The 14,127-nt window shown below is 40.1% G+C and overlaps 5 protein-coding genes across 8 annotated transcripts; 2 read left to right on the plus strand and 3 right to left on the minus strand.

Moving 5' to 3' along the window:
• Nucleotides 1-6: 6 nt before the first annotated feature.
• yata (N-terminal kinase-like protein yata) lies at nt 7-4,140 on the minus strand. The gene is made up of 12 exons (XM_018035206.2): nt 3,669-4,140; nt 3,408-3,554; nt 3,204-3,332; nt 2,927-3,138; nt 2,602-2,692; nt 2,056-2,538; nt 1,767-1,988; nt 1,437-1,689; nt 1,202-1,363; nt 857-1,125; nt 638-743; nt 7-306 (listed from the first exon to the last, which is right to left on the minus strand). The coding sequence occupies exons 1-12, from the start codon at nt 3,780-3,782 to the stop codon at nt 155-157; spliced, it is 2,340 nt and encodes a 779-aa protein (XP_017890695.1). The 5' UTR covers nt 3,783-4,140; the 3' UTR covers nt 7-154.
• Nucleotides 3,983-5,487, plus strand: LOC108631362 (coiled-coil domain-containing protein 61). Its single transcript, XM_026818814.1, has 6 exons — nt 3,983-4,177; nt 4,267-4,567; nt 4,632-4,828; nt 4,890-5,165; nt 5,236-5,313; nt 5,376-5,487. The coding sequence occupies exons 1-6, from the start codon at nt 4,006-4,008 to the stop codon at nt 5,450-5,452; spliced, it is 1,101 nt and encodes a 366-aa protein (XP_026674615.1). The 5' UTR covers nt 3,983-4,005; the 3' UTR covers nt 5,453-5,487.
• LOC108631363 (optic atrophy 3 protein homolog) lies at nt 5,479-7,031 on the minus strand. The gene is made up of 3 exons (XM_018035210.2): nt 6,940-7,031; nt 6,504-6,717; nt 5,479-6,370 (listed from the first exon to the last, which is right to left on the minus strand). Exons 2-3 carry the CDS (start codon nt 6,643-6,645, stop codon nt 5,871-5,873), a joined length of 642 nt encoding a protein of 213 aa, XP_017890699.1. The 5' UTR covers nt 6,646-6,717; nt 6,940-7,031; the 3' UTR covers nt 5,479-5,870.
• Nucleotides 7,016-11,223, plus strand: LOC108631358 (Phosphatidylinositol glycan anchor biosynthesis class N). 2 transcript variants are annotated; one of them, XM_018035203.2, is made up of 9 exons: nt 7,016-7,107; nt 7,279-7,643; nt 7,699-7,919; nt 8,283-8,505; nt 8,925-9,210; nt 9,345-9,789; nt 9,853-10,189; nt 10,275-10,659; nt 10,738-11,223. In XM_018035203.2, the coding sequence occupies exons 2-9, from the start codon at nt 7,360-7,362 to the stop codon at nt 11,155-11,157; spliced, it is 2,601 nt and encodes an 866-aa protein (XP_017890692.1). In that variant the 5' UTR covers nt 7,016-7,107; nt 7,279-7,359; the 3' UTR covers nt 11,158-11,223. The 2 variants fall into 2 exon arrangements, with proteins under 2 accessions (XP_017890692.1, XP_026674612.1); XM_026818811.1 differs by lacking the exon at nt 7,016-7,107 and having other exon boundaries at nt 7,506-7,597; nt 7,675-7,919.
• On the minus strand, nt 11,216-14,055 carry Sf3b2 (splicing factor 3B subunit 2). Of its 3 annotated transcripts, none has more exons than XM_018035207.2 (3): nt 13,710-14,050; nt 11,523-13,634; nt 11,216-11,464 (listed from the first exon to the last, which is right to left on the minus strand). In XM_018035207.2, exons 1-3 carry the CDS (start codon nt 13,722-13,724, stop codon nt 11,396-11,398), a joined length of 2,196 nt encoding a protein of 731 aa, XP_017890696.1. In that variant the 5' UTR covers nt 13,725-14,050; the 3' UTR covers nt 11,216-11,395. The 3 variants fall into 3 exon arrangements, with proteins under 3 accessions (XP_017890696.1, XP_017890697.1, XP_026674614.1); XM_018035208.2 differs by having other exon boundaries at nt 11,523-13,622; nt 13,710-14,047; XM_026818813.1 differs by having other exon boundaries at nt 11,392-11,464; nt 11,519-13,634; nt 13,710-14,055.
• Between the last annotated feature and the right edge of the window lie 72 nt (nt 14,056-14,127).

Raw genomic sequence — 14,127 nt, forward strand, 5'->3', positions numbered from 1 at the left:
CGTTAATGCAATAAACAATAGAGACAGAAGTAAGAACTGACTCGTCAGTAATCGATAATAGATAAAATACTTATTTCACAGTCAACATTTTTTTTAATTCCTTTCTTTCCTTTATTAAATACAGTGAATGCAATTAAGTTATAAGATATTCAAATTAAAGTTTCTTACTAGCAACATTGTTCCGCAGTTTTACCGCCCTTTTTGCTTCTATTTCTCTCTGTCTAGCTAGTTTACGCTCCTCGCGTAATCTCCTGGCTTCCTCCGATTTCTTACTTCCGCTAATCGTCCCAGTATTCTCAACGTTTTCTTATGAAAAGAAATTTTAAATAAATAACATATTCACATCTACATACAGGAATGGGCTATATAACTGAGTTTTCCGCAAAAAATCGTAGAGACTCAACTTTTCTTTTAAATTGAAGGTAAAGAATCAAGTTACTATTAAACAACAATACTAGTAAACAACATCGTAGAAAAAAAGTTATCCAAGTCCGTGTACGTAGTCAAACTGCTAATTTTTTAATTTTAAACACACTTAATTGATAATTATTTTCCAAACACGGGCAATTCTCGACACAAATTTCGTGATAACAACATTTTTTGGAGTAGTGTAGTAGTTTTAATTGCAAAAACTTACTCAATTGTTCTAGCGGTTGAAAATCTTCTAGAGGCTGAAACTCTGAATCTTCCCAGCCGGTCTCGGAAGATTCATTTTTCTCTTCACTCTGTGCCGCTTCTTCCTCCTAAACGCAATTATTTAAACTTTTCTTTCAATTTTAATGACATCATCGCAATGATTGAAATGTTAATAGATAACATTTAGAAAATAATAGGTAACGGAAGAAATACAACGCACCGGTTCTTCTTCCAGGCTCGTCCATTGTTCGCTGGCCTTCGGTGAGTGAGCGGATGGTGAAACATTACTAGTTCCATGGGCTGGAGTAGTAGAAGGTTGCTGTTCCATATCACCCCAGTTGTCGGCATCCCAGTCCCAATCGCAATCCGAATTTGCCTTCACCGCGTTTTGCGGATCATGTTCGTGATCGTGATCTAATGACGTCATGCTCGTAGCACTGCTAGTCGTGGCAGTCGTGCTGGCGCTACTTTGTGAACTGCTAGCTTGCTCTGCAATTTTTTTTCTTTGTCAATATCGATTTGAACTTTGACAGAGGCGAAAGAAACAGTAGTGAGTCGTAGGTACCTAAAGAGGCAGGTTTGTTTAGTAAAATCCTAGACGCGTTCGACGATTTCGATGTATCCGATTGACTTCGATAAAACTTGGCGGTAACCGCCGTCACAGCCCAACCGGCCCAAGTCGCTGCCGCGTTGCTAAGACTCGGCGTGGCCGTATTTACATCGGCCTCTGAAACGACAATATTTCGATTATTACTTGCACCGGACGGACGAGCGTACATCTTGACCTGAATGTCTTGTACCCATGGATTCGCGTAATCCAGGATCTTCCGATACTCTCTCGAGCTTCGATAAAAATCCGCGAATAATTCGAAACGCGTTGTCTCTTACTTCCTTGTCAACGTCCGTTGTCAGCGGGCATAAAGCTGGTAATATTCGATTCGCGACTTCCTGCAGCAAGAAGTATTGCTGCGTCGCCGCTAAAGCTAAAATACTTGCTGCCCTAGCCGGTGGGAAAGGATCGCGCGTACCTCGAATAAACGCTCCGATCAATACCTACGACATTAACGATAATTATCTGTAAGCATTCTTAAATCGTAATGATCGTAAATTTCTTGTATCTCATTAATTACTTTTTGCCTTATCTGAGGATGTAGATGTTGAGCAATTTTTCCTAAACAAACTGTAGTATTAGTACGTATGTCGCCGCGTTCATCTTTCGACTGAAGTCTAGCAAAGTACCTTAATGTTTCCACATTAAGATTATTGTAATCTAATTTCGGCGCTAAGTGTACAACGGACTTTATAGTTTGTTCCCTGATCGCACCGTTCGTATCAAGAAAGCCCTTGGCTACCTGCAATTGATATCGAATTATCTCGACGCCATATGAAATTTATGAAAAAAGGAAGAGAGAATGTAACCTGTGGAAAGATAGCTTCGTTCACCGTCGCCGGTTGCAAATGATCGACGAATCGATCGAGTTGTTGCAATAATCGTGATCTCGTCGCCCTGTCGTTCGACGTGAACAATTTAACAACACATGGTACGACTCGTCGTTGATATTCGGCGTCGGGCAATTGGCAGCCGAGTTGCAGTAAAGGAGGCAATACCGCGCTCCCGGCATCGCCGAATTCGAAAGCGGCTAATAGCTGCGGTAAAATTTTATATCTACCAACCCCGTCCGGGAAGGAGTCCAACTGGCCAGCAAGTTGCGCGAAGAATCTACCCTTCTCTCCTTTTTCTTTCATTTGAATCTCCTCTAAGAACAGGAGTGCGTCTACGAGCACGTTTTTAAAAAATCCTCCGTTACTGCGGCAACGTGCTATCACGTCCGCGGGATTCGGCCTTTCGTCGGCATTGCCGCTGGTCAATTCTCGATATATCACTAGCAGTTGCTTTGGTATCTAAGAGAAAAGAATCATTAGAAAAGAACTCGATTTGAACAAAATATATTGCGATAAACTTACCTTGTCCGTAACTTTAAGTTGCATATTTAAACTTAATGGACCGTTGTAAGTTTCCCAGATCAAGCATCCGAGTCCCCACATGTCAACCGAGCTGTTTTTTTTATTTATTCATCAGTTTCTTAGTGTTAACAATAAACCTAAACGTTTATATATAGAGAGGCTAGTATCGCAATACAAGTTTTAGGATAGCAACTATCGTATGTTATTTACCAAACCAAATAAATTTACATTGTCTACATTAAATAAGTTATGGCTATGAAGAAAGGTAAATAAATTATTCTTTTTTCAATTTCGAGTAGAGACTGTAATTAATATGTTTTTTTACCATTTAGTGCTCGGCTTTGCATTCTCTTTCGTATCAGGTGGATGATATATTTGGAATGTCGATGGCAATGCATTGTAAACGCTGTCTACTGCTGTCATATATTCGACTCCACCAAGTTTCCATTCCCCAGTTTCTTCATTGACGAACACCGTCCACAAATTAACATTGTTGTGCCGTAGATTGCCATCATTATTCAAAAAATTCAATGCTCTCTGTTAAATGACAAACGTTTTAATACTTTAAGAAAGGTCGATATAGAATTGTAGCCAGCACGTACAGTGATTTGGAAGAGTCCCCAAGAAAAATATAACTCTCTCTTAGATTCCTCGTCGTTGTTAAACTTTTTCGTTAGTCGACTGTACAAAGGTTCCACGCGTTCGGTTGCTAAATAAAGGACTTTGTCAGTCTGAAAACATAAGTTACTTCAATTACACTGTAAACAGAGAGATTGGTTTTTACTATATACGTTACACGTTTATACCTCGAGACTGTCAAGATACGCAAGTATGCTTGGATGCCTAAGAGTTTTTAATCTTTTTACTGATGAACGAGCTACGTCCAAGAAATGTTCGTTACCGTTTTTGGACTCGAAGACGAATACTGAAACGTCTTCGCCTCCAGCAGAACCCTACGGAAAAAGGAAATTATTTCGAATGGCGAAGATGAAACAGTCGAACAGCTGATCGAATCAATATCTTGGGAGATTTTACGCAAAAGCTTGTGTACGATTGGGTTAGAATACCTTCTTCTTTGCCCTGTGCAACGTCCAGATACTCTTATCGTCTAAACCAGAGATCGGCTCGCCGATCTCGTACGGGAAATCTTTGGCTGGATCTCTCGAGAAGAAGGACCACATTATTACTCGCGATTAGTTAAACTATTAATTCACTGTGAAAACGGGTCGAGTTCATCCTTCGATTCGGTTTCGGCACCCCGTCACGCACGATAACTTAACAGTGACACTGACTGACTCACAGGTCAGGCGTCAGGCCCACAGAACTGAGTAATTAACAGACAGCTACGCATCAACCAGCATCAACTTAGCAGCTGTGTGATGATGTTAATGTCCGTCACTCAGTATGAACGAAATTGGCCCGTCTTTGGTGACAACTTACACGTTCAAAAGCGGGAAAGAGTTCGTCGTCAAGATCAAAGTTACTGCTCTGGCGAGAGGATGTCAGCGTAACTTAGAGCTTGCTATCACGGATAAATACACCGCGGAGAATTGGCAATCGTCGTACGACGCTGCATGTTTGTTCCCTAATTCATATTATACTCCGATAATTAATATTGACGAGGTTATTCTAAGGGATTTAATTTCGTCTCTGATTGGTTTTAAGACATTGAAAATTTGACGCATAAAACTGGAAATTACAAGCATTTCGATGTATTCGTCGCTATGTTGCAATCCGGACTGTTAAAAGTACCTAATATCTTTGTATTCCGAGTTTCTAACGAGTCGAGCCAAATAAAAAGGATTCGATTACAGACAAGTGAATCTATTAGCTTGGACCTTCTCACGTTCGAAGATTTAGAATTGTTACGCGCGCGTAAACTCGAACGAAGTTCGTATTCAAGTTTGGGTAACGCAACGAGCAATCGTCGCTATCTTATATTAACGTACACAGTAGAATTCGACAGGTAAGTATATCCGACCAATTAATAGAGATTGGTATGCTATCAAAGCGTTCCGACATACTTTAAGAATCCATTATCCATTGCCCCTGGAATATTGCGGTTTACCCGATCCAGTAACACTGCAAGCTACTATAAGAAGATTGCAAACGGAAATCGAGAGATTACAATCCGCAGGGGTGAACAGAGAAATGCAGAAACGCATCGAGCAGCTGACAATCACGAATCAAAAGCTCGCGCAAGAGAATTATAAGCTTACTAACGGAGGTAGTAAAGAGAGAAACGGTTTCAGTGTATCCACTTTTCAAATGTACGTTTTACCGTTCAGGTAAAGCTTTAAAGCATTTGTTCGGATCGATTAAATCGTTAGAAAGTAACGTCGTTAAGGAGCGTGCCTCGTTCCGCGCGCAAATTCAGAAACTTAGGGCCGAGAACGCAGCGTTATCGTTAAAAGTGCAGCAGCTTACCGCGTCCGCTAATAGGAAACCTGGGGATGGTAGTCCGGCGTTGAGACGTCGTAATCGAACGCCTTCCACGCGTAGACAGAGCAGAAGTAGATCGTCCTCGATTTCGAGTCGAAATAAAACTTCTAGCTTATCGTCAGGTGTGAACTTAAACTTCATTCCCGCGTTTCTCTTTTGAACTACCTTATACGAATACTTAAATGGCAACAGGTAGTTCTTTGGAATCGATCGGAGTACGATCTCATTCTCGAAAAACGAAAGCGGGTAGCAACAAAGCAAGGAATCCAAGTTAGTGTCGAATGCGTAATGTCTCTGCAAAAAGGAGACTGTGAACTTCCTTTTTTTTATAGAACTCGACTTCGAGAATTTGGAGGCCAGAATTAACTCGTTGCAGAAAATGTTGAAAGAAGGAGTAAACTTGAATTAACGATTTTTATAAAGGACTAACGAGCGTTCAATTTTATTATCATTGTTATTATTGTACCCCTCGCATGTGCGATACAATTGGATTTAAGTAGGGTCACTGCCGCCTGAAATAGTACAACTGGCACGTATTTTATGGATGTAAAGTATTTTTATACGAGACTATGTATTTTCGAGAGCTGTTGATGATTAAAAAAAAGAGAATACGAAACTATATATCTATAAATAGAAAATACTGAGTTATTCACAATGATAATGTATAAAAATGTAATGTATAAAGTGTAATAGATAGTTTCAATTATATACACAGTTTACATACATATATGTATATATGTAGAGAAAGAGAGAAAACTGTCTCTTATTTACACTATGTCACGAATATGTTCATATACTATCACGACGAATTTCAGATGAAATATCAGTTAACTGAGTTTGTCCGTCTTTACATTGTTTTCATAATAAACTATAGCACGTTCAATTATTGACGCTTTATCACCGTCTGGATTGTTACTTTTGTTTGGATTCTCGCTAATATTAGACAGCTGCTGTCCTTGTTCATTTATTTCTATTACTTTTGGTTTCGCAACCAATTTATGCTTTGTGTGTTTCGCTAATTCTTGTACAGCTTCTTCCAAGTACTGGATTTGGTTCTCCTGTCGAGTCGTAACTTGACTCAAATTCTCTATCTGGTCTGTGAATAGTTGTATTTGTGCCAGTCTCGCCTCCTCCTTCTTGGCCTCTTTCGCCACTTGGCGATTGTACTCCAGTATTAAACAACCACCAGCGACACTGAATATGACTACTTCACCCATCAGATTTGCTCCTAATTCTATGGCCATAGCTTCGTTCAACTTCGCAACTTTCGTAGGCTTACCCAGGTTCATTACATACATCTTAGCTTTCACTTCTGCCCAATGATAAACTGTAATCACGAAGATGTATAAAGTTATCCTGCAAAATCTTTGTGGCTATTCTTAACGATGATATCGATCACGATTACATCATTGTACAATCGGGTCTATTTTTATTATTTTTATTCAACACGATTCACTTACATTGAGCGGGTGGTATGATAAAATACGTCCGGAACACCGGGTGATTCTTTGCTTGGTTAACAAGGAATTTCGCAAGTGGTTTACTGATCTGTTTGACGAACAAGACTCCTAATTTGAGAGCCGGGAAAACGCCCACGACCATTTTTCTTCCTCACTTCTCTTTTCACTCTTTACGATTGAAATTCCAAGTTACGTTTCGTACCTCGACTAAAACCTGAGAACCATACATACGAATACACATCTCTGGGACATGCTCGGTCTTATGATACAGGTTACGAATAACACGATCTTTTATCGAAAACATTTGCTCTCGTATATTAAATATTATTCTATCGAATACTAAAAATCATTATGTAAAATAACATCGCGATGACATCGTGTAGAAAGTGGATAACATTCACGTCATTATTTCGAAGCTTTATCAGCATTATCTTACCTCTGAAATTGCTTCAGAGCATAGCAGACGGCCATACTGACTGACAGTGACACGATGGAATGCTATCTGATTATATGCGAATCATTAAACGATGCAAGTCAGTTTTTAAACAATTTTTCATTTATAAATATTTATACGATTTTACGTTAACTACTTTTCAAGTGTCAGGTACGTACATGCATTTAGAACGATCAAGTTGATAATTTCGCAATACGTCCACTACATGATCTAAAGATTATAAATTTCAAGATGTAAATGATAATCGTTGAAAATGCTGTATTATTGATTGTACGAATTATGATAATTAAAATAATACTTTTGAACTTGTGGACTTTACAGGCTGAGCAAATATCCGAAGGACCATATACTTGAATATTTCAAGTAGCAACAGATCTATTAAGACTTTAATTCTTGACCAAAATGTTTATGCACGATGAGTCTAACAGGAATGTAGTATATTATAAAAGGCTGTGCTATAAAAGACTCAATATAATCAGTAACAATTACTTATTTGCGATATGGGGACTGGTAATGCATTTGATATTATTATGGGGTGTACTCAATGCCAATTTCCATTCCCCGATTGTCCAAGGATTGCCAAATGTACCTGTTTTACAAAACGCACCTGCCAAGAGATTGGTCTTGTTTGTAGCAGATGGTTTGCGATTCAGAACTTTCATTGACTCACTGCCAGACTTTCTCAAGTATGTTCACCTCAGGTTTAACTTTTTCTAGATGCTATAATAATTTGTTTCGTAGCGATGTCATGATGCATAAAGGCACATGGGGTGTGTCTCACACAAGAATGCCGACAGAGTCTAGACCAGGCATTGTTGCAATTTGCGCAGGATTGTACGAAGATCCTAGTGCCATATTTAAAGGATGGAAAGAGAATCCTGTCGATTTTGACTCTATTTTCAATCAAAGTCATCGTTCATGGGCCTGGGGAAGCCCTGACATTATTTCGATATTTACGAAAGGTATTATATAATTTATTTATTCCATGCCTTTCGATTTTGGGGGACTCTTTTCACATTATTTTTTCCTAATTTCCTAATTCTAAATTGTCGTTCTCTAATCCTTCTACTTCTTATTCTTCCCTTCCTCTTCCTATCATTCCTGTTTCTTATTTCTGTATCTCCATCATATCTTAATCTATTCTTACTTATCTAAAAATATAATACTCTTTCCCTGTGTACCTAAACTTGAAATTTTTTAAATCCTCTACAAAAAGAACTCTATAATATAATCTCACATTGCATTTCCGGTCTTCCTCACGAAAGGTATTATATGAAAAATATTAGACTGTCGTTCTTACGTAAAAAATTAAATTATCAATATAGGAGCGCTTTTGGAAAACATACAAGGGTATAGCTATCCTGCCGAATGGCAGAATTTTGATATAGCTCACGGACAGATTTGGCGCTTAGATTCTTGGGTATTCGATAAGTACGTCGACTGGCTTAGAGCAGAGGCTCACAAAGTTAAAGATACCGAGCGCATCGTTTTATTCCTTCACCTTCTTGGATGTGACACGACTGGCCACGCAGCTAAACCCTACTCTAAGTATTAAAACATTTCTGTACACGTATTCTTAGATTGAATTCGGCAAGGCACGAACTGGCTCGATGCTAGTGCTGTTTCAAATGCGACACAAGTGCAACATAGAATCGGTTACGTATGACACTGGTACATCATAGAATTGGTACACCACTAAAATGAAAATTACATTAAAATAGTGCTGACAATTCTGATAAGTCTGTTGCATTGCATCAGGGCAATATCGTTGAATAAAGTATAAAACTTGCATGCAACATACCCGAATATGACGATTGGACTGGAAGAGAGAACATGAATCAAATGCACCGAAAAAGTTCGCACTGAGTGCGGAGTAATGCAGACTGCCGAATTCACTATTAATGAGGATACTTCGAATTTGATGAAATTTTTAAAGAAATTGTAATCTGAATTACATTTTAATGCAGAGAATATGTTGATAATATGAATTATGTTGATCGGAAAATAAAAGGAGTTGTTCGAATGACGGAAGAGTTTTTCGGGGACAACGCAACTGCTTACATTTTCACATCTGATCACGGGATGACTGATTGGGGTTCGCATGGGAGCGGTTCTACGGATGAGACCGAAACACCGTTTATTGCCTGGGGCGCAGGTATCGGCGCGCAAAATATTCGTCAAGATATAGAACAAGTCGACGTTACACCATTAATTTCGTCTTTAATCGGTGCTCCGATTCCAGCTAACAACGAAGTGCGTATAAGAATGATGTCCGTGTTATGTTGGTTCCGCACTATCCGTAGCGGGTCTGAATCGTACCAGCTCCTGTACGGATAATACGGATACATGTTCAATGTACTAGTTCTGATGCGTCTACATATTTTTAGGGTGTTGTACCGTGGCACTATTTAAACGCTACTGATATCAAGTACGTGAATCGTGCGCTATTCAATAATTTGAAACAGTTAAATTTTCAAGTGAAAGCGATGAAAGAAATGAGCTGCAAGGATAGGAGATACGCGGATAAGCGAGAACAGGAAGTAGATAAGAAAATTTCTCATTTGTACAAGTACGTTGAGACAGGTATTCCGGACGAGAACTTAAATGAAATAGTAGATACGATTAAATCAGCTAAAGACGTATTGAAGTATTATCGGCAGTACCAAAGGACGCAGTTCTTATTATATTTATCTATGATGTGGATAGGATGGATAATAGTGTTGTTCATGAAGATGTCTTGTGCTAAACAATCTTCTGTTCAGTACGGCTATGTATTTCTAACAGACGTTTTATTCTTTTTTTCAATAATTTTGATACCTGCTATGCACAAAAGTACGTTATATTCTACTACCGTAGTCACTGGAAAAAAGTGCATTTTTAATTTTGTGTAAACAGTTACAGGTTGCAACAGTTGGAGATTACCGATTTATGTACTTTTTGCAATATTCTCTTTTTGGCAAGTGATTCGCAGCGCGCTCGTATACTCAGTAAAACTGAAGCTTTATAATACCAAGTATTATTGGATAATAATGACAGAGATAGTTTTGTTATTAGGAACGATGTTCATTGGATTAACATATAGACCTGTCTTTGGCATAGGAATGTTATGTGTTATCCTTGCCCATGAAATAGTATTAAAGAATTCTGTAAGTCTATTTCTTTGGACAGCTTTATGTCTAGTTGCGTTCCCGTTTCTACCTGTTGTAGAACCGTATCCTCGAGTGTACATTGTGTAAGTTCTAATTGATATTCCAGTTGATATTTTATTTCAATGATAAAATTAATTTAACGTAAACATGATAATATATTGTTTTTAGGCTCTCAAGCATATGCGTCGCAATTGTAACAGTTGTATTGAAATGGCAATCAAAATGTCGAAAAATAATCGAAATATTCAGACTTGCGGTCACGGGATTGATATATTTGGAATTCATAGACGGCCGAAGTTGGGCGTCGTGGGCAATTTTGTTAACGACACCGTTAGACATTTTCACTTATTCCACGCGATTAAAAATAAGAATGCAAGGAATCATTCTGGGTTTATTTTGCCCACTCGTTCTGTTATCAGCTTCTTATGAACCGTTCTTTTTCTTGATATTCGCGTGCCATTTATACTGTTGGCCACAAACTATCACGGTTCAAACTGATCAAAGTATTAAAAAATCTTTGACTATCGAGGAATTGCTTAAAGCAGCAATTTTTGTATCCTTCGATAATACAGCGTTTATACATTGTTTCAATAAATTGTTCTTAAATTGTATCCTTAATGATTTATCGTAGATGTTTTATACGTTGTTGTGTTTCTTTGGAACCGGAAACATGGCAAGCATCAGTTCATTCGATCCTTCTTGGACTCGACATTTCGTGACGGTTTTCTCACCGTTTACAATGTTTCTGTTGATACTTTTCAAGATCAGCATACCATTGATGCTGATCGGATGCACAGGTCATACCCTTGGAACCACAAATATTTTCTTGGGGGTGCTTCTGTTAGGAGATTGTTTATCGTTACCTCTAATGTATTACGTTACTCCCGAAGGAAGTTGGCTAGATATCGGCAGTGCTATAAGCAGATTCACGATCGCTATGTCTCTTCCGTGTCTCATAGTATTATTGCATTTTCTTTCATATCCTCTCGTCACATTTTCACCGAACAAATTCAAATTTTACGTCAATTTGCAGAAAAAACATATTGTATAAACCGACTGATTTATGAGTGTATCTGTTAAGAATAGCAAATACAATAATCTTCTTTACGTGACGTAATAATGGCCTTCTTTTTTTAATTGATGTGTGCTCCTGATAAAATTATGAAGCAATACAGTATATTAATACTAGTAGTGTATTAGTTAAAAACTTGTGGATACACGAGACATTTATTAACATTATATCATTTTTATATCTTTCAGGTAAATGATCACTTTTATAACGTGGCAATTTAAAACTTGAACTCTTTGTATTTCTTCGAAGTTTTCGACTCTTGTCCTTGTTGCCGTTTGCGTTTACTCTGGAAAAAGAACGAGGCGCTTTAATATGTCAATTAATCGATCAGTTGACATACTCACTTTTTGTCGTTGCACGTGATCCTGAAGCATGTCGGATAAGTCCTCTCTCCTCAAATGTGCTTGTCTCGATCTCATTGTCTCTTCATACCGCGATGCCATCGCCTCGGAATCTAGATCAAGTTCGCTGGGATCTAATGCTAATTCAACGGCACCGTCTTTCTCTGTCCTTCCATCGGATGTGGTCCCGCTCGCTCCGCGCCTCGCAGCGATTACAGACGGCGGTGCTTGCCCTCCTGCAGCGCCGGTCATATCGTACACGTGCGTGCTGCCCATCATGCTCGCCCCAAGACCATCCGTTCGCCTCTCTTGCAAAACTGTGTACAAAGCCGGGGTGTCTCCTCCTTCCATTTCGCTTTCGATTTTCTTCTTCCTCAATTCTATCGTCTCCGGAGTCTCTAATCCCGCAGGAATCGACGTGATTCCGCTGGGCGTTATCAAACCTTCAGCGCCAGGAGTGACCAGGCCACTCGCGTCTCCGTCTCCGTCCTTTCCTTCTCCCTCGCCTTCTCCGCCTTCTTCTGCATCCTCGTCCTCATCCTCATCTCCGGAGGACTCGGACTCGGGCTCGCCCCACATGCCTCTATCGATTTCCTCGTCCATGTTATCACCTCCGGGAGTACGCGATATACCGAATACGTCCCCGTACAGCGGTCTTCCCGTTTCGTCCACAGGTGGTTTTCCCCAACCGCCGGCGTGATAACCGAACGCGCAACCCTCGGGAATCGGCGCGTTCAAACCGGGTATCTTCAAATTCGGGTAACTCGGTGGTGGTCCGTAACGTTGCATAGCGATTAACCACGGTGGTGGCACTTTGTGACAATTAGGTCCTACCGGCATACCGAGCGCCGTGCGCAGTTCGTCGGACAATTCCCCGGGCTTCTTCTCCTTCAATCGAGTCTCAAACTCTTTACCCTCGTAATACAAGTCACCATGGATAGTCATACGAGGTTTAGTTTGCCATTTAAAGAACGCATCGTGCAGTTTCTGATAGTCGATGTCTATCTTGCCGAGCTTCGGCCTTGCCCTTTCTCGCATCTTAGCCTTCAACGTGCGTGTGTCGTCCCGCTCCTGGAGGCTCGCTCTCATCTCCGTGATGCCTGTACGCTTAATGAAATCTGGTAGATCGAAGGGAGGCTTCTCGATTCCGCGTTTTCCTTGTAGATACTTCCTCTTGAAGCACCAATGCCTCGGTACGGGCACCGTGTTACGATGAGCTTTCAATTGTACAAGCAGCTTCGGATCTCGCGCGGTGACGTCATGCATCTCCACAACGTCGGGACGTCCTACCAGCTGTTTCAATTCCGCGACGCTTAAACGCGTGAGCCTCTTCAATTTTCGTTTCGACAACCGCGGAGCACCGTTCTCGCCTGTTCCCTGTTGCTGTTGCTGTTGATTCGCGTCGTCGTCAAAATCGTCCAGTGGTGGCACTTTACTAGGTACCGTTCCTGCCGTTTGCAGCGTCGCCACTGGTGGATACTGTCCGATCGGTTCTCCCTTTTCGGCTTCTGCCGATTTCGGTTCTGGTTCTGTCAGCTTGAATGCCTCGAAAATTCTGGCGAATTGGCGATACATCGGTTCTAAATCGTTAATGCTAGGGATCTCCTGAATATATTCGATCTCAGGTAAATCCTCTTTCTGTTTTGAATTCTCCGCATTTTCTTTCTTGCTTTCTGCCTCTTTGCCCGCATTGTGCTTCTTTCTTTTTTTCTTCTTCTTCTTTTTAGCCTTGGTCGTTTTTGTGTCCATTTTCTCTGTTGCTGTTTCAGGTTCAAGTATAACGTCTTCCATTGATGTCACATCTTCTCCTACAGTCTCATGATTAGACAACTTCCCTAACGAGACTAAGTCATTTGGATCTCCTCCTACTTCCTTGGCCCTTTCATTTTTAAATGCCAGAACTTGTTCCAAAGCTGCTGGCAGTTTTACAGCCTCAGTGTCACCATCTGGACCATTATCACCTGGTATACTTGGGTTTTGTAATTCGCTCGGTGGGCTTACTTTCAAGCTAAGCAAGCTGGGTAATGTCTTTGGAGGATCTATCCCAGGTACTCCAAGGCCACTGTTTGGGACCATATTCATCAAAGGTGGCATTTGTTGTGCCTGTAACAACAACTATTATGTCTCAGTAAAAATATAAAAAATGACACAGTAAATTAAAAATTCCTATCAAATGGAAACAATACTAACCTCGTTGCCAGCCATCTTCGTTGTTTTCTTCTCCTCTCTTTTTAAGTATCGTACGAAAACGTAGCTTTGAACAAAGACTTTGAAGATCTTTCAATCGTTTCGAATAATTAGTTTACTCCATATATAATATTCTCTCAACAATTATCGAGGGAAACCATATACATGGTTGCTGCCAGTGCCCAATTACCAGTCAGTAACAGTCAGTAATGTCAGTATCATGGACAATCATGGACCTAAAGGACGGAGCTGGGGGATGACACTCAATATATTTTTTGTTAGCATGGCTTTCAGCGCCATTCAGTGGCACGCAGTCTGACTCAGTTCACGCATTACTGTGAAAACTCACCGTGATAGTGATTTTGGGAACGAACGTGATCGAAATCGAATCACGAGCAGAGATGAAAAGGGCATGGACCAT

Source organism: Ceratina calcarata, unplaced genomic scaffold (genome assembly GCF_001652005.2).
Source record: "Ceratina calcarata isolate Rehan_Ccalc_2016 unplaced genomic scaffold, ASM165200v1 scaffold883, whole genome shotgun sequence".
Classification (NCBI taxonomy): Eukaryota; Metazoa; Arthropoda; class Insecta; order Hymenoptera; family Apidae; genus Ceratina; species Ceratina calcarata.